This window comes from Pseudorasbora parva, chromosome 16 (assembly GCF_024679245.1).
Source record: "Pseudorasbora parva isolate DD20220531a chromosome 16, ASM2467924v1, whole genome shotgun sequence".
Taxonomy (NCBI): domain Eukaryota; kingdom Metazoa; phylum Chordata; class Actinopteri; order Cypriniformes; family Gobionidae; genus Pseudorasbora; species Pseudorasbora parva.
In genome coordinates this window covers 13,545,264-13,565,635 of record NC_090187.1, presented here as the reverse complement: position 1 = coordinate 13,565,635, position 20,372 = coordinate 13,545,264, and the positions used below count along the sequence as shown (strand labels likewise).

Below are 20,372 nucleotides of genomic sequence, written 5' to 3'. Positions count from 1 at the left end.
TAACTATCTATTTAATGGTATTTTGAAACTAAACTTGTCATTATACATTTATTTCTGTCTGCTATGTTTTATATATTATTTTTTATACTCTATAAAAGTGATTATTGTTTATGTTTGGTGGTGGGGTCAAGGGATCTAACATCTATAAAAATGGTAAAAATGAAACGATACATATATTTATTTCTATATCTGTAAATACATATTCATGTTTACATTATTTAGAAGCTGTCAATAGTTCCATATTATAAGTATCTATCCTTAATTACAAAAATTATGTATTTGTACATTTGTGTACCTTTTGTCTAAATGTTACAAGATAATACCTTTGTTTAAATAGTATACAAAACATTTTCTTTTCTTTTTTTTCTTTTTTTTTACATATGTGGTAATTTTAGCATTGATTTTCAAATATCTTAAATGAATTGTTTGCTTTCATCTAAATGTGGCTCTTCTGATTACTTTGATTACAGTTTGAATGTAAACATGTGTATGTGTCTTTTTTTTCTTTCTCCTGGCCTGTTCGTATAATAGCTAGAAACCAATAAGGAAAACATAAAACATATTTTACATACCATTATGTCTTTGATCTGTTGTGAATGTGATTTTAAAAGTCTTTTTATTGTGTAATTTTGGAAGGATAATATTTTCTGTTTGTGTGTTTGTGTGTGTACAAGTATACAAGAAGAAATTGTCTTAAATTTCATGTCAGAACACAACATTTTAAAGCAAAGGGCTGTTACTAATAAATATTAATGCATATTAATACATCTGAATTGTACAGTTCATTGCAACTCTAAGCACCCTCCCTCTTGTTTTCCATCTGTTTACAGGCAAGACAAGGCCTGGGTCACTATAAATTCTAGAAAACAAAAGTCAAAATAACAGACTGCCTGTTGCAGCTTTCCAACCCTGAACAGAGTGCATTAAATTACTGAAAGACATTGTGTCACAGTCTGTTCATAATCTAGATTGGGTCCCATCCCACAAGCCCACTCAGTACAGCCCTAGCAGGGGTGGACATTGCAGGCCCGTATCTCCTTTCGGTCTTTACAGCTATTTAGTTTTGCATTTTTGAATCTCTTCTTGGCCGTCATTAGCCGCTCCTGGATTCCTCCACCACACAGCTTGGTACAGTCAGTCCATCCAGACCACGGCTTCATTTTGCATCCTTTTGGAAGAAATTTAGACCGGATACAACTGCTGTTAATGGCAGTAAAATCAGTCAATAAACTGAAATTCTGTTCAGTGACATTCTCTGTAGTAAAGGAGAGCTTCTACATCTGTAGTTGTGATGCTATTAAACAGAATTACTAACAGAGAACGTTAGCATCTGCACTGATGATGTTGTGATGATGATTTTCAAAAAGAGAGTTGGCATATGTAGTCTCAATAAAAAAACATTTAATGAAAATGATATGACTGATGAAATAAAAAAAGAGCCCCAGTATCCACAGTGTCAATGTAATGATACAACATTTCAAATGGGGAGTGTCTGAATCTGAAGTGTCTATGTTTTAATGGCAATTTACTAAAAAAAGGGTGTAGTGTCAGTGTCTGAAGTGGTAATGTTATGATCAGGGTTAGGGAGTAAAGGAATACATGTAACTTAGTTATGTATTTTAAATGGGTGGTAATCAAATTACAGTTAAATCTGAAAAGTATTTCAGATCACCAAAGTGATTACTTTGTATTTTAATGTAATTTATTTAATTTAAACTTTAATATAAACTACAATGGGCAATTCATGTAAACAGCAATTGGTAAAGACTTTATACAAATGGAAAACAGAAACAATGAAACACAATGCATTAAGAGCAGGGGGTGAAACTTTTGAACAGGATTATGTGTACATTTTTCTTATTTTGTTTAAAGCTCATATTTTTTTCTTTTAGTACTGCCCTTCAGAAACTAATAACCACATGCTTCCCAAAAGACAAAAACAATGTATGCAGTTTATCCAATTCAAAAAGTTCACACACCCCAGATCTTAATGCATTGTGTTGCCTTCTTGAGCATTAAATACAGTATATATATATATGATCAACCAATCACATGCCAGTTGCTTTAATGCATTTAGGGGTGTGGTCCTGGTCAAGACAATCTCCTGAACTCCAAACGGAATGTCAGAATGGGAAAGAAAGGTTTTTGGGTGAAAGGCAATTTTGAGTGTGGCATTGTTGTTGGTGTAAGACGGGCCGGTCTGAGTATTTCACAATCTGCTCAGTTACACAGATTTTCACACACAACCATTTCTAGGGTTTACAAAGAATGGTGTGAAAAGGGAAAAACATCCAGTATGCGGCAGTCCTGTGGGTGAAAATGCCTTGTTGATGCTAGAGTTCAGAGGAGAATGGGCCGATTGATTCAAGCTGATAGAAGAGCAACTCTGACTGAAATAAACACTGGTTACAACCAAGGTATGCCCCAAAGCATTTGTGAAGCCACAGCACGCACAACCTTGAGGGGGATGGGCTACAACAGCAGAAGACCCCACCGGGTACCACTATTCTCGACTACAAATAGGAAAAAGAGGATACAATTTGCACAAGCTCAACAAAATTGGACAGTTGAAGACTGGAAAAATGTTGCCTGGTCTGATGAGTCTCGATTTATCCATCATGCCTTATTACCACTGTGCTGGCTGGGGGTTAGGGTTGCACGATTTGGGGAAAATATATAATTGCGATTAATCTGGGTAAAATTGCGATTGCAATTTAAAATGCGATTATTGTTATTATTATTTTTACAAATGAAAAGTGTGTGTGCATTTTGTGTTTTTATATTAATGTGACTAATAATAATTATCAGGATTATTATTAATGCTAAAATATATATATAAAAAGGAAATATTACCATTACAATAACATTTTCATAATTACAAATAAAAAATAGTATGTCCGAATAAATATAACAATGTAATATTAATACTAATTATTATTTTTGTAATATTTTACAGAAAACTTATTTTACAAAAAAAAAAAAAAAAAAAAAAAAACTGCTTGGTTAACTAATATGCAGACAGCCTATGCATAAAAAATATTAGAAAAGTCTAAGCCTAAGGAGTTATTGTAAAAATAAAAATAAGATTCATTATATATATATATATATATATATATATATATATATATATAATGTGTGTGTGTGTGTGTGTGTGTGTGTGTGTGTGTGTGTGTGTGTGTGTGTGTGTGTGTGTGTGTGTGTTGTTTATCTGTGATATCAATTTCTTAAAGTCTGTCTTTAATATGAAATATGAACCTCTTGTGCATCGAATCGAGTATTTAAACTGAATTCAGAATCGAGTATTTAAACAGACCATGGTATATATATATATATATATATATATATATATATATATATATATATATATATATATATATATATATATATATAATGTGTGTGTGTGTGTGTGTGTGTGTGTGTGTGTGTGTGTGTGTGTGTGTGTGTGTGTGTGTGTGTGTGTGTGTGTGTGTGTGTGTTGTTTATCTGTGATATCAATTTCTTAAAGTCTGTCTTTAATATGAAATATGAACCTCTTGTGCATCGAATCGAGTATTTAAACTGAATTCAGAATCGAGTATTTAAACAGACCATGGTATATATATATATATATATATATATATATATATATATATATATATATATATATATATATATATATATATATATATATATATATATATATATTCATCTGGGACGGCATGAGAGTGAAAAAATGATGAGAGAATGTTTAGTTTTTAGTTAAGTATTGCTTTAACAGAGACGACAGTGCATGTTCACCTGCAAGCTCATCTGCACTCTCTTCCCTTCCCTGTTTGTTCCTCCTATTCTTACGGTCTTCTTTGCGTCTTTTCCTCTCTTCACTGTTTAAGCCGCCTTGATTACACTTCTTGATCTTGCATGTTTTTCTCTGTATGGTCTCAGGACATGGATCTCCTCCAAACTGAGGCTCCATGGTGATTATGCGTGTGCGAATCAAGTGACCCTTCCCGCAGGACTTACTGCACTCTGACCACTCAGACCATTCTGACATCTTACAGTCCATCGCTAGAGAGAGAAAGACAAATTAAAAGAGACAATATTCAAGCACAAGGAGATAATTGAATTGAATGGTTTCAAAGGCTGTCATTTTGTTTTTTTATATTTTGTCAGTTAGACACTGCCCATTCACACAACATTGATTAAATATATATTTCTGTATTTAATAAAAACATGTGTCTACTGACTGAGTTTATGTCCTATGAAACGTGTAATCTTGTTAACAAATAACATGATGTTTTGCATTCATTACAAATTTAAAGCAATACATTTATAGTTAAAATACACACTGATATGGAAGCAGCAACAATAATTTGACAAAATGTTTTATTCATATCAGATACATATTGAATAGGCAACTATATAGTTTACTCTATTCTTTTCCCAGTTCACCGGTCACTTACTTTCATGTACTTCAGGAGAAGGGTGAATTGAATTGATGTAAATTATTTGCATCTTCGATATTTTGATTATCTGAATAACTTTGCAAGCTAACATGCCCATTGCACATTATAGATAAAACAACAACAACAACAACAAAAAAAAAACATTATAAAGGGTTTTAAATGTCAAAACCGTTTGAAACCCTGACATTTTTCACTTTTATATGCTAGAGAGTACTATTGTGCATCTTTTGAATGAGTACAGAATCTCCTGCCCATCCCTATAGAAGTCGTTATTTATTTATTTTTTGCGCACAAATGCTATTCTCGTCACTTCATGAAATTATTGTAGAGCCACTGTAGTGAGATGTTTTTTTAAAGATGTCTTTAGTGCCTTTTATGGGTCTTGAGAGAGGAAATTACATTGGTGTCAATGGAGGCCTTTCTGAGCCATTCCAGATTTCAACAAAAATATCTTCATTTGAGTTCCGAGGATGAACGGAAGTCTTACGGGTGTTGAACGGCATGAGGGTAAGTAATTAATGACTTGAATTTAATGACTTGAATGAATTTTCCTTTTTGGGTTAACTAACCCTTTAAAATCGTCCATATGACATATGATTCATTTAATTTGAAATGTATGAAGCGATAAAAATAATTTGTGTGCAAAAATCAAACAAAAATAACAACTTTATTAAACAATTTCTTCACATCTGTGCCAGTCTCCTACGCTGTTGACGTAGTAAAACAGTACAGCACTTCAGAGTTACGTCAGAGCTACGCCAGCACATCGGCTTGCTATTGGCATATGCTTTTCACATGAGCACTTCTGTCTATGGAGGGGCTTGAGAGTTCTTGTATTTCATCAAAAATATCTTAATTTGTGTTCCGAAGATTAACGGTTTTACGGGTTGGGAACGACATGAGGATGACATGAGGGAATGTCATTTTTGGATGAACTAACCCTTTAACTAATGTTGTGTTAAAGTGTTACCAAGATCTCATTATCTCAAAAAGAGATAATTAAGTATTCAAGTAAAATAATATGTATATGTTTGGTTTTGTATGTTTCTAAAGGGTTCTTCACTCAGACAAGTACGAATTTAGAACGTACAGCATGATTGAGAGAGTGATATACATAGTTCAATAGTTTAATATACAAGTTGACTGTGTATCGTGATAATCTTCAGCCCTGTTTCTGGAGATACATCCTGCATCACAGTTTACATAACATCAGAGATTAGAATAGAGGTCAGAGATTATGAGTTTGTGTCCAAAACCATAGCATGTTGAAGTGTGTCCCACAGATACCTGGATGGTCTGCTATTTTGGGTGAATTTTCAAAGTGTAGATCCATGCATACTCTAATGGCTAATATTGCCACTTAATATTTGCTTTGAAGGAGGATTCATAATATTAATAGTTGAAGCTACATAAATTAATAAAAAGAACTACATGTTTGACATGTGTCCTTATAAACCAAATGGCATTAAAAAAATACTTAACATAACAGGTTTTTGTTGTTGTTTTTTTTATCAAAAAATGCCAAAAGTTTTGTGTGACAGGATAGTTTAGGGGAATAGAATTCCCCTAAACTAAAAGCCATTGCGCATAGGGAGGCCCCACAAACCACATATTCAAGAATGTCTGTTTGGTATGATAGAGGAAGAGTATGTGCAACTCACGACACTCTGGCAGCATGCATTTCTCCAACTGTTCCAGATCCTCACTGCATTCTCCTAACTCTGCAGGTGATTTTAGAATGCGCTGACGTGTCCGTGTTCCTTTACCACATGTCACACTGCAGTCACTCCAGTCCGACCACGGGGACAGTAAACATGGGATAGTATCTATACAAAAAAAAAAAAAAAAAACTTGCAGCATAACAACACAGGACTGGAAGGATGATGATGTGTATTTTGTATAAATGGCCATGTATTCTGCTTGAATATGGTAATGTTGGCATGTGAATATATGTGTGAATATCGTAATGTGAATGTTTATGTATGTTATGTTAAAGTCCCACTGAACCGGAAGTAGCAAGTGAGTTTTCTTCAGTGCTGTGACGCTTTTCCAAGTGAAATTGAATATTGAACAGAGGGCAGGGTTTTACTTCAGCGCTCCTCCTCTCCATCTCTCGCTCATAGCAGACGAATGGTAGAGGGGAGTGGTTACACATTTTAAACCGCAAGCCGTCAAACTGACATCATCTGAGAAGGAACGCTGTTTCTAGACAGAAAGTAACTTTTCAGATTTTGATTAAAGATTACTACGGCAAACAATTGTTTTCTGTGTATTAAATTGCATGGATTAATTGTTCACCCTAAGACCTGTAATATGTCCTAACAAAGTAAAAAATATTTTTTTGATTTAATGCGGACTTTAATATTCACATACATGTATGTGTATTAACACATTACTAAATAGTGTATGTTTGTGATTTTTGTATTTGAATATGTTAAAGTGCACGGTACATGTGTTCACTACTTGTGTTTTGTGTGAAAATATAGTTATGCATATGTGTAAACTGATCAGGCATAACATTATTTACCACCTTCCTAAAATTGTGTTGTTCCCCCTTTTGCTGCCAAAACAGCCCTGACCCGTCGAGGCATGAACTCCACTAGACCCCTGAAGAAGTGTCGTGGTATCTGGCACCAATATGTTAGCAGCATATCCTTTAAGTCCTGTTGTGAGGAGGGCCCTCTATAGATCGGACTTGTTTGTTCAGCACATCCCACATATGCTCGATTGGAATGAGATCTGGGGAATTGGAGGCCAAGTCAACACCTCAAACTCTTTGTTGTGCTCCTCAAACCATTATTGAACAGTTTTTGCTTTGTGGCAGATCACATTATCCTGCTGAAAGAGGCCACAGCCACCAGGGAATACCGTTTCCATGAAAAGGTGTACATGGTCTGCAACAATGCTTAGGTATGTGGTACGTGTCAAAGTAGCATCCACATGGATGGCAGGAACCAAGGATTCCCAGCAGAAGATTGCCCAAAGCAATGCCTCCTCCAGCTTGCCTTCTTACCATAGTTCATCCTGGTGCCATGTGTTCCCCAGGCAAATGCACCCGGCCATCCATGTAAAAGAAAATGTGATTCATCAGACCAGATCACCTTCTTGCATTGCTCTCCGGTCCAGTTCTGATGCTCATGTGTCCCCTGTTGGCATTTTCGGCCATTGACAGGGGTCAGCATAGGCACCCTGACTGGGCTGCGGCTGTGCAGCCCCATTAGCAACAAACTGCGATGTACTGTGTATTTTTGACCCCTTTCTATCAGATCCAGCATTAAGTTCTTGAGCAATTTGAGTTAAAGTAGCTTCTGTGTTTGATTGGACAACATGGGCCAGCCTTCTCTCCCCACAAGCATTAATGAGCCTCGGCCACCCATGACCACATCGCCGGTTCACCGCTGTTCCTTCCTTGGACTTTTGATAAATACTGACCACTGCAGACAAGCAATATCCCGCAAGTGCTGCATTTTTGGAGATGCTCTGACCCAGTTGTCTGGCCATCACAATATGGCCGTTGTCATACTCGTTCAAATCCTTACATTTGCAGGTTTTTTTTTTACTGCTTCTAACACATTAAGTTTGTGGACAAAATGTTCACTTTCTGCCTATTATATCCCACCCACCAGCAGGTGCCATGATGAAGAGATAATCAGTATTCTTCACTTCACCTGTCTGTGGTCATAATCCGATGCCTGATCATTGTATATGTAATTGTGGACCACAACTGGACAAATTTGGCCATGTATGTATATGTATATTAAATAATGTCCACATAAACATTCACATACATGGCTGGAAATCTGTTAATGTTCCTGTGAATGTGTGTGAATATGTTAAACTGGATGTACATGGAAGTGCATAATTATATGGGCATGCTTGTGAGTACTGGCACTTACGGCATTCTGGCATCATACACTTCTCAGCTTCCACCACCTCAGCCCCACAAATGGAGCCATCAGACGGGGGCATCTTCACCATCCGTTCTCGTCTTTTCATGCCAAGCCCACAGGTGGCACTGCATATATCCCATTCACCCCATTCAGTAACCAGGCAACTGCTTGGAGCTACACCAGTAGAAACATATAGTAGAGTGAATTCAGTTTGATGGAACATTCAACCTGAATTCACCCCTACATGGCATTAAAGTGAAGAATGTGTCAGTGGGAGAAGCCTACAAAACAACTTTTGGCCTATTATTAAAACATACTGAAAGGGATTGGTTAATCTCAGACAGTTAAATGCTAAATCATTATACACGCAAAACTAAGGTTTCATTTAGGTTATTAAAGTGATTTACAGAGACTCGTTTGGGAGTGTTTTAGTTTTAGTTTTTTTGTTTTGTTTTGTTTTGGTGAAATACATTTTCCCCCTCTGTCAGTAGCAGGGAGTTCACATAAAGGTGTGGCCTTTATGGCCAGTCACATGATGGCTAAAAAATGTCTGCACGTATAAAGCAAAAGCGAAAACATTTTGTTATTATTCTGTGGTTGAATGCAACAACTAGATGGATAAGAATGTCAACTCTTAAACCTTCAATGACCAGATATGTCATTCTCTAACCTCCTCTTCATTAAATTATACATCAAGCTTCTTAGTATTCCTCAATCAATTAATTACAAACAATATAAGAAGAAATATATATAAGAATGCCTGTTTTCCCATAAATGTTTGTGTAAAAATTGTATAGGGTCACTAATTACCCCAAAGTGTGTTACAGTGTAACTATATTTTCGTAAATATACATCTGCTCAAACTAAACCTTTTCAAGCTCCAAAAGGTGACAAAAAACTTTTTTAATTCTTCTGTAATTGGTAGAGTAATTTCTAGGAATAAAGAAAGAGATACACCAGTGTTAGATATAGACCCGGGTTGCTAAATAATGATTGGTGAAACATTCATGCATTTAACGGTTAACAGAAAGGCAGAGTATATTAGACTATATTAGGTTATATGGTTATAGTGCCTTTTGAAATATCTACATGATTTGTCAGGACCTTTGAGAATTATAGCTAAACTAAATATCTGTAATGTGTAACATTTTTCAATAAATCTGGCTTCCAACAGATAAATAATACTCACAGCAGTCCTCATTGACTGTGCATGGCTCTGTCTCTTCAGTGGGAAGGGTGCAAGCAAAGCCATCCTCAGGAAACTGTTTTACATAGCGCTCCCTAGAGCGCACACCTGCACCACACGACAGACTGCATGGTGACCATGTGATCCATTCGGACATCATGCATGTGGAAGCATCTGTAAAAGTCCAGGATCACTTTGTTACTCGTCCTTATTCAAAAATCTTTTCACATTCAACCATCAGACATGCTAGAAAATCCATATAAATTTAGCTTGAAGTGTTAGCTGTTTTGTATATGGGGCCTGGTAAAGCTGGTAGAACATCTTGGTCAAGAGCCCTACTAGAACAATCACATCATACTTACTTAAGGAGGGCAATTATTATTATTTTTTTAATATGGTAGCCAATTTATTCACAGTCTAGTTACTTGTTCTACAATACAGATATCACCTTCAATATTTACCAGCAGGACATGAGATCTTTTTAACTTTTTTCTTAAACCAATTTAGCCTTTCTAAACCCTATTCAATTTTCTAATATACATTCATTAACAATGCTCACTCATCTGTGAAATTTAATCAAGAACGTCGATAATTGCTAATATTACTTAATCTTTAGTTAGATGGTCAAGACGAAAAGTATATGCTGCAAAGTTTGGACTTCTCTCTTCTTTCAAATTACCGGCATTTGTTCTGCTTGATAAAAGGTTGCTTATTGAATCATTAATAAAACCATCAGTAAATATGGTACCCTGGAGGTCACTTATACAGTATATCATCGATAATGGATGTTGCCACCTCAGTAAACACTAAAGAAAAACCTGATCTGTCCACTCACTAATCTGTGGATTGCATTAGACGGCAGGGGTGTTTTGTGTGTGTGTGTGTGTGTTAACAAAGAGTCTGTCTATCTATCATCTATCTATCTATCTATCTATCTATCTATCTATCTATCTATCTATCTATCTATCTATCTATCTATCTATCTATCTGTCTGTCTGTCTGTCTGTCTGTCTGTCTGTCTGTCTGTCTGTCTGTCTGTCTGTCTGTCTGTCCGTCCGTCCGTCCGTCCGTCCGTCCGTCCGTCCGTCCGTCCGTCCGTCCGTCCGTCCGTCCGTCCGTCCGTCCGTCCGTCCGTCCGTCCGTCCGTCCGTCCGCCCGCCCGCCCGCCCGTCATATATATATATATATATATATATATATATATATATATATATATATATATATATATATATATATATATATATATATATATATATATATATATATATATATATATATATATATCTGTCTATGTCTCTCTGTCTGTCTGTCTGTCTGTCTGTCAGTCATTTATATATATATATATATATATATATATATATATATATATATATATATATATATATATAGTTAGTGCCTGCATGGATTTGTCGAATGAGGAATCTATGTAAATATCTCTATGAACGCGACGGGACTTTGACCTTATTCAAACGGAAGTAATGCCATTGGGAATACTAGATGAGATTCGTCTGATATGAGGTTAAAAACCATAAATACTGTTCAGTTTCTTGCAGAAACCGATCGTTTTGTGTCTTAAGACATCAATGTGTCACCACGAGCCACAGGGTTTAATATGGATTTGTATGTCTATGTGTTTTTACTCTCATAGAAATACACCTCATTGACATGCATTATACGAGCAACGGTTGGAGTAAAAAATCTCCATTTGTGTTCTACTGAAGAAACAAACATACCTAAATCTTAGATGCCTTGGGGTAAGCAGATAAACATTTTTTTTTTTTTTTTTCATTTTTAGGAGAACTATCCCTTTAAGGACTACAGCTAAGTCCCATGACAGGATCTTGATTCTAACGGTAGGCCTCTGTTGTCTGGCCCCACGAACAAAGCGAGTGAGCAGAGGACGTTTCCCTAATGGCACCCCGTTAATCAAGGCGCAGCAAGCTGATGAAGCGGCCACATAAACCTTGTGAGTGGCGGGGTATGTGCCTGCTGATAATTCTCCTACAGGAAGCCCAGAACTAAAGCAAACTGGCAGTTAACTGGATCTGCATTACATGCAGGGCACCATATTTCAAAGACACCACATTTATTACATAGCCCTAGCACTGAGAATGGTCTCAATAACTTAGGTGATAGCCCAGTATCCCTCAGTTGGTACCTATCAGGGGTCAAACATGAAGGTTGGGCTGGGGGTGAAATATTGTCCCCTGCACTCTCAGTCAGAGGCAAGCTCTGACTAGAACTCCCAGGAGCAGAAGAACCAGGGGGAAACGCATACAGGCACATTCAGAGCCATGCATATGCGATTGCATCCATAACCAGGGGGACATTGAGTGAAGTAGAATGAAGTAGAGGGGACATTGCATTGTCTGGTTGGGAGCCAAGAGGTCCACCTCTGCTTCATGAAATCTTTCCTAGATTTTCTTCACTACCTGGGAGTCTTCACCTCGCACATCAGCCACAGCTTAGCTTTTAGCGGGTCAACAATAGCTAGGATACTAAGAACAATAATACCCACTTTAAAACCCACCCACATCTGCCCCTAGATCTCACCCTAGTGATGGCAAGAACAGAAACACTAAAACTAGTACCAAACTAAACACAACTACCAAACCCTAAACTTATAACTCTCTATACACTCACCAAGTCTCAACCACTAAAGGAACCAGGAAAGCTCAATCATCATTCTTTCCCATCCTCCTAGCCAAAATCAAAAAGCCCTCATGTCTGATTCCAACTAGTTGAAGAATTATGATCTGACATATATCTCTCATCTAAATGGCTATGGCCAGATCAATTCAAACTTTACCGGGCCGTGGCACAAACTATAAGCTCTAACAGCTCATTGTTTGCAGAGATTTCATAGGAGGGGTTGTATCAGATTTAGTTGCAATGTCTGATACCGACTCCATATCTAGTGGCCAATGTCGAAAAAATTAATTCAATGCGAGGATCAACTTAAATATTTTGATTTAGTTTCACCAAGCAAAATTACAAAAATATAGCATATTTGATAAAATATAAAAAATATAGCATATGTCTTAGCAGTCAAAAAAGGGTGCCTTTCAATTAGCAGTTGAGTAGGTTAACACTCTATCTAGAGTGAACTTGAGTAGTAAATAAACCCATCCAATATACAGTATCTGCACCAAGTGCATTTTTTTAACATGACGCACCACAACTTTTTGAGGCTGTCTACATTGGACATCTCAAAGTACATAATATAAACTGTAACATTTGTCCTTTTTAATAGGTGCATAATGATAATGTATGACATTCAAATATCTATTTTAGCTTGTTGCCTTGCAATGCCTTGTTCCTTTTGACATATTCATGACCTGTTTAATTGATGAAGATCTAAATGCAGTAAGATTAGGCTTTAACGTCTGTCAATTAAGCTAAATGTCTTTTCCCATGTATCATGTCAGCCGTGGTCCCACACCAACTAGATTTGACTGCACTGAAACTATTTAAAAAAAACGAAACTGGACTATGACAACTGTTTTCTGCAGAGCGGATTTATTTGAATCGAGCTGAATTGAACTAATTTATTAATTAATCATCTTTACAACTGAACTGAATCCAAAGTTAACTGACTTCAGCTGAACACTGAAATCTTTTTAGAGCTACTTCACAGCCGAATTGAACTCATTGCTGAATCATTATATTCCTGTTAATCACTGTAAACCTGTATAAAGCACTATACAAATACAGGTGACTTGACCAGACCTGATACAGTAGCCAAGGCCTAAACTCTTGCCATAGGTTGAGCTAGAAATGGATTGATGAGCCCGATCTCACGAAAATGCCTATAAATAGTATGTGTGCAATCTCGTGGAATGTATATGACAAAATGGGTTTTGGCATGCATATGCGGCGTTTTTCGCGTGCATATGATACGCACTTAATGGTGTATTATACATACAAAACACCCACCCCACCACCTCCAACTTACCCAATAGCGTGTCATATGCATGCCATAAAGTGTGTATCATATGGACGCGAAAAACTGCATAGCATATGCATACACATTCCACAAGATTGCACAATCGTACCATTGATTACCATGCGGATTGATAGATCTGAGCGGATCGCTGTCAATGTTTTGATGGTGCCTGGGAGGCAAACAAAGCTTACTATAAATAGATATACTATAGACTTACTACAACAGCAGAAAAGTGTGATCAATGAGTTGGAAACTGATATGCATTATCTTTGGTACACATGCTAACATGTTCTTTAAATATTAATCATACGGATAAACAAACATGTTCGCCAGCAGCCAACCAATTTTTAGCATTTATCCCAGTGTGCTCCCGGTGAGAGATGCTGAACAAACAGTAATACGATGCAAGGACACCAATCTGATGTACATAGACAACATAAAATATAAATAAATAAAAAACTGTCAAGTTAAATTAGGGTATATTTACATGTCAAAGTTTTTTTTTTCTATCCCTAAGAAAACATTGTCAAAATGATCCCTGTTCCCGTGGAGCTGTGAAAATAATACACTGCTGTATTTTGTATGGTAGGCCTGTAGTTGGTGATGTCACTTTGTAAAGAAACATAAAGTGCCTGTAGACTGAACATGTAGTATGCATTTTCTGTATGCATACTACATGTTCAGTCTACAGGCACTTTGTGTTTCTTTACAATCATACATACATTATTTGTGTGCATACTACATTGTGTAAATGTAGTATGCATTTACTACAAAAGTAGTAGGCCAGCAAAAAGCCATTGATGTTGTGTAAATGAATGGCCAAAAAGCATAAAAAGGTTTCAGTTTTTATTTGAAAATGGTGTCATGTAAACAACTGGATACTATTTTAACGATCAGAGAGTATGTTCTGAAATGCGTGGTACAGGTGCACTCAGGGTGTATCAGAATCCACTTTTGCTAGTTCAACGATGGACAGAAATAACAATGGTCCAAAAGGCTTGTAGTTATGGGTGTGTTTTGGGCATAACATGCAAGAAACCAATCAGAGTCGCATCTCCCATTTCCTTTAAAAGCCAGTTGGGTTGCACTACGGCAAATTCACTATTTACATGGTGGAATTTGTAAGCGGAAAGACCAAATGTTTATCCAGAGAGGAATCATTTTATTAATGAATTATTATTTATTTAATTTATTAAAAATGTTTGTATGCTGCTGTGCATCCATGTGTGTGTAATAAGCAGAGTTCATGCGAGTTTTGCACCCTCCTATAAGAACATTACTAACGTGCCCTTTAAATATCACAAAAAATACTACACTATTGACTATAGACCAGGTTTTTTATATTCAATGTCACAGTCGATTTCAGTTGCCTCAAAATAGCAATGCGTCTGAACAAACCTCGTTTTCTGACCAGCACGCCCATGGGCGAACAGATGTGCGCAAGTGCATTTGATATTTAAACAATGCTGGACATGAAAATTATGACTGTGCTGCGCTGAAACTAGCAAAAAACACTTGCCTGCTGTCGCATTGAGCTTGGTGTGTATGATAGGGCCCTTATATCTCTGCATTCATTCTATTGCACCCTGTCATGCTGGTTTTATAACAAGAACATGTCCTTTGTGGATGGCCCCTTAGAAGGCTGCCTATGTAGACAGTAGATGGCAAGGCTCATCACTATGGTTTTAAAAAGAGCTTTGAATATGAATGACAATATCTTCCATGTTCATTTACATCTGGGGAATGAAACCCTGAATTTGTGTGTGTTTGATTCTTACCCTCATCACTGCAGCCAGGCCCCATGCAGGGCTCAAAGTCTTGTGTATGTGGACAGGGCACGCTGAGATCCAGCTGTGCCTTCAGCATTCTCTGCCTCATCCTCTTTCCCTTCTCACACGTTGAGGAGCTGCACGCAGACCATGGAGACCAGTTGGAGTAGATACATGTCTCCGGAGTGTCATCTGACCAAACATAAATAATTAAGAAGTGAGTGGATAAAAAGTTTGATAATAAGACATTTCCATTTGTTACCATTTTGAAAGCTCATAGAGAGAGTAACCATGAGAAAGAAAAAAAAAAAAACTTCAGTGAGATCAAATGGAGAGAAAACATTGCTTAAATCTCTAAATTTTTTACAGAGATCTCTTTTGGAGTTGAAAGGAAAAATATGCTCACTGAGATTTGCTAAGATGCTAAAGTCAACAATCAAAAATATTAGAGACTTCAATATGAACTCTTTAACATTAAATTATCCCAATAACATATTATCTGAGATAACCACAAATGTAAATGAAGTCATTATGAGGTCCGCTTTAACATAATGCTTTTGTTGATTGCCACAAAAAAGATATTGGCTTTCATAAGTTTACTTGACTCTGCGTCAGTAGTGAATGCTAAGAGAACGTCTCGGGTTATGACTATAACCCTTGTTCCCCGAGAGGGAACGAGACACTGCATCGCCTTGCCACGCCTCTCCATGCCTGGGAGTGATTTACTTCATTGCGAAAAGGCTAGCGCTATTGTGATATGGCGTCCCTTTATACTTCCTGGTATGCTGTCACTTACTACGTCATGAGGTAGCACCAATCAGGATCGGTCTTAGTTTCTCATTCATGCTTCAGATGCGTCACGCTGTGGGCGTTCCCCAAAGAGTCATTTTACAACGCAGTGGGAGTTCCCTTGAGAAGGGAACACCCTCCGGAAGTGTCACCATTACCTTAAAAGATTGGGCTATCGCTCCTTAGGTTTCTATTCTTCAGGAATAAGATATTTTTGTCCATGCTACCTTCAGAGTTTTACTGTGTTTCAGTGGCTCACCTGTTCTTGATCATCTACAGAGGCTAGATCTGAGAATAAACTTTCAGAAGACTGTTTTGTTGCCGAGGCAACAGACTGTATTCCTAGGGGTGGAACTGAACTCATGCATGATGCAAGAGTGATTGTCTACAGCCTTTCATTTCGCCTTTGTCTGAATTGATTCAGAGCAGGGTGAAACATTCTTCTAGGTCTGTTCGCAGGCTTATGGGTCTCATGGCAGCAGCTTCAGCAGTGGACCTGCTTCATATGAGACCGTGTCTGTGGTGGATGAACAATTTCTCACCACACACTCACCCAAGTGTTGGGAGCAAATACTATCAGTGACATTGTAAAAAATGGCTTTTTTTGACTCTGTTCCTGTGTTCCTTTGGGCAAAGCAGCTTATGAAGGTCACATAGCCTAGAATCTGGAAGGGGATATATATTTGTGTCACATAAATTACCTGAAAATTATGATGTTTTTTTCTAATTTTGAGCTATTTCCTTTCAGACATTCATGAATCCCATATGGTTTGATGTATTTATTTTTTTATTTTTTAATTTTTTGAGGTGCAGAACAAGTTTATTTCACTAAGGGCTGGATTTGAGCGAGTTTGACAAGGGCCAAATTGTGATGGCTAGACGTCTGGGTCAGAGCATCTCCAAAACTGGAGGCCCCACCTTGAAATGTATTTGTGCTTTTACGGGTCTAGTGGAGTCTGCATGACAGCTTTCACATTAGTAGTTGCCCCCTTCCGGGACCCTGTTCCGAACTACCAGTGTAAAAATGCCCTCAGGGTCCTTGGTTCATGAAGTCTTATTGTGTTCCCAAAGTATGTATTTTTATTATCATTTGTTTTTGAGAGATATTTTAGAATACGTAAGAATGCACAATGTTAGAGTTAGCCTAATATCTTTAGACCAAGACAAATCATTTGGTCGTGTGGATGATTAGTATTTGTTTCATGTTTTAAAGTATTTTGGTTTCGGTCATAAGTTAATATCATGGATAAGATTGTTGTATAAAGGATCATTGAGTATGATAACAATAGGGGTTGGGTTAAGTGTACCAGTTAAAATACAAAAAGGAATAAGACAAGGCTGCCCAGTGTCTGGCCAACTGTACAGCTTAGCAATTGAACCCTTGCTGTGTCTTTGCTTAGGGGTAAACTAAAATGTTTAACTATAAACAGTAGTTTAAGAAAAGAGTCATATTGTCCACATATGCTGATGATATTACTGTAATAGTTCAACAGCAGGAAGATGTACAGAATTTAAATGGGGCTTTGGAAATCTATGAAAGGCATGGATTTTTTTTTATTTTGTATAATGTTTCCTGAGGTGGACTTATATTGTTAGTATGATTTTACAACAAAAATGTAATCATTTAGAAATAAAAGGCATTTTTTTCTATACTGATATTAGCCCTCTGGCTGGAATGCTGTGTTTCAACACTCTCAGAAAAAAAGTTACAGTGCTGTCACTGGGGCACCCTAAGGTACAAAAGTGAAAAGAAACATCTTTGTACCTTACTTACCCCTGATTGGTACATATTATTACCTTAAAAGGTACACATCAGTATTTTAAGAGTGCAAAATAGTACCTTAAAAGGTACATAGTAGTACTTTAAAGGTACATATTAGTACCTTTTCAGTTTTGTACCTTAAGGTACCGCCCCAGTGACAGCAATGCACCTTTTTTTTCCGACAGTGAAGGGGCGGGTCTGCTGTGAGACATCAGTGAAAGCACCCACTGTTGTGATTGGCTGACATCTTTGTATTTGAAATGAGATTACGTGCAGAGGGGGCGTGGTTTAGTCAGATGTGAGCAGAAGGGTTTAGTAGAGGCGACAGGGTTTAGTAGAGAAGGTTTGTGCGAGGTTGTCTAGTTGGCAATGGTGGCCAACCATCTCATTGCCTCAATGATTTGCCATAAATTGATGCTTGTAGATCCACCAGTGATGTTAGATATTTTTTGGTCTGGTCAGCTTGGGCTAAGAGCTGCTGCTCTCTGTATTCCTTTTCAAGAAGGGGTACAAGGACTGATATCCGAGCTAAAATTATGGCTTTTTGACTGCAGGCTATTCAGCGCTTTCTATATCACCAACATCTGGAAAGAACTAATGTGTGCTCTTTTACACTAGGCTGGATGAATGGGTCTAGACAAACAGCTGGCCAACATGACCCCAAAGAAAACTCCTTTAAGTGAACTTAACCATTTTTAGCTCAATGTTTTGGATTAATGGCAATTGTTTTCTGCCTCGAGAATGATCAAAACTAGGTCTGTTGCTGTTAACAAATCTCTCTTTTTTTAATCTATTTTTTTCCCGTTGAGATTCTGAACTCTGTGACCATTATGTCAAGTTTGTTTTTTGCTGGAATATCCTTGTTTCGGTATCTACGAAAAGGAAATAAGTCGATTGAAGCTAAAGAACTTGCTCAAATGTAGCTTCAGGTCTGTGTGTGTCTGCCAAATGAGTGCTAAAGGACCCATAAACTTCCTTTTTCAGCTAAATCATTTCTGTTCAGGAGATAAGAGAGACATATTCTTGTTCGGAATATATTTTTATAATACAGTTTTTTGATGAATAAAAGATTATCAAGAGAAAGATCCTGCAAAACTGATATATGTTTATGGTGGGTTCATATTTCTGGCAGTCCTTGTACACAAAATCCATTAAGAAGAGAGTGGGAGATCACACATAGCATGATTGAATCCTTTAGTTGGTTATGGTTGTCTTATTTGTATTCAAAACTGTGATTCATATATTTATCGATGTTATCACCTAAAAACTTTTAGTTAAGGGCTGGAGTCTATGAAGTTAATGGGTTTGTTTAATGTTTCATTGTTTAATTATGGCCCAAAGTAAATTGAAGAGAACACTACAATCATTATTAATTTTCTTTATGGAATGGTGGTTTGTGATTTGATGTTTTAGAAAAAAAGAAAGATTAAAGGAGGTGAATTGATCCTATTCTATAGACAAAATGTTTAAAAAAAGAAAAAGAAAACAAGGTAGACAGTGGAGTAAGTGAAGTATCTATCTCTCTTTCTCTCAAGGTTGCTTTTGACGAAAAGATAAAGAGATGCAAACCTTCTTCTTTTTCCTCCTGGGCAATGTCAGCCACAATGTCATCCACATTATCAGGCACAATGTTGCACTGCTCACCCTGCAGACATCAGAAAGCAACTTAAACTTTTAAACAGAGTGTAATGATTTCCCGGATTCAATCATATTCTTCTGCACGGTGATGTAATTTGATTCACTATTGCTATCTGATTGAAAACTGCAGAAAAAGATGACATGTTATACTTTTCCTTGTGTTTGTCCTAATTCCCATACAATATAAAGTAATCTAACTCTCTCTCAATAAAGGATGCATGACTTTCAATACTTTCAGGACACTGTTGTGACATGCTGGCTTCATAAATATGTATAATCTGTTGTTGTTTTCTAGTTATTTTAGCTCTCAGTTTATAGACATTTATGACATGAATAATGCAGAGATATTTTGCACAGCAATACAAACTAAAAATGCAACAGCTAAGTACATTTTCTTTTGAAACAATTTTTCAAAGACAAGTAAAGAAACAAACCTTGCGGGCAATTCTCTCCACAACAATTCTGGCCACAGGAGTGATTGCGCCCCCCTCTGGGTCATAGAAAGGGCTCTGCGGATGGTCTAAACTTGTGAGGGGACGAATTTTCTCCTGAGGTACTGTAGGCTTGTTGGGAGACTAAATAAATAATAAATAAGGCACATTAAATACATAAATATATATAACTACATTAGTCATATTAAAACAATATCAGTTGCATGAATTAAAGGGATGGTTAAAACAAAAATTATGTCATTTACATGTATTTTTTTTAATACATTTTTTGTGAATTGTTCCTTTAAGCTTTGCAATATAAATCAAAATAAAACAAAACCCAATTAAAAATCCAAAGGGATGTTATTTATACAGTGAGTCAAACCAAAATGTAGCTAAACGACTTTGTGTCAGATCAAATGCATCTTGATAATGTCATATAACTTTTAAAGGATTGCAATAAACCAATCAGCTGTTAAATTTAAGTACATAATTAAATTATGCCAATTTAGGTCAACC

At 36.7% G+C, this 20,372-nt stretch overlaps 1 protein-coding gene across 1 annotated transcript in view; it reads right to left on the bottom strand.

The window, feature by feature from the left end:
* Positions 1-678: 678 nt before the first annotated feature.
* Positions 679-20,372, bottom strand: part of spon1a (spondin 1a) — a 281,162-nt gene continuing 261,468 nt past the window's right edge. The window contains exons 9-16 of the mRNA XM_067419702.1: positions 19,857-19,997; positions 19,354-19,429; positions 15,243-15,425; positions 9,522-9,692; positions 8,339-8,506; positions 6,104-6,268; positions 3,778-4,044; positions 679-1,168 (exon numbers count right to left, since the gene is read on the bottom strand). Of these exons, the coding sequence (XP_067275803.1) occupies positions 1,005-1,168; positions 3,778-4,044; positions 6,104-6,268; positions 8,339-8,506; positions 9,522-9,692; positions 15,243-15,425; positions 19,354-19,429; positions 19,857-19,997 (1,335 nt within the window). The 3' untranslated portion in view covers positions 679-1,004. The remainder of the gene's footprint in view (positions 1,169-3,777; positions 4,045-6,103; positions 6,269-8,338; positions 8,507-9,521; positions 9,693-15,242; positions 15,426-19,353; positions 19,430-19,856; positions 19,998-20,372) is intronic.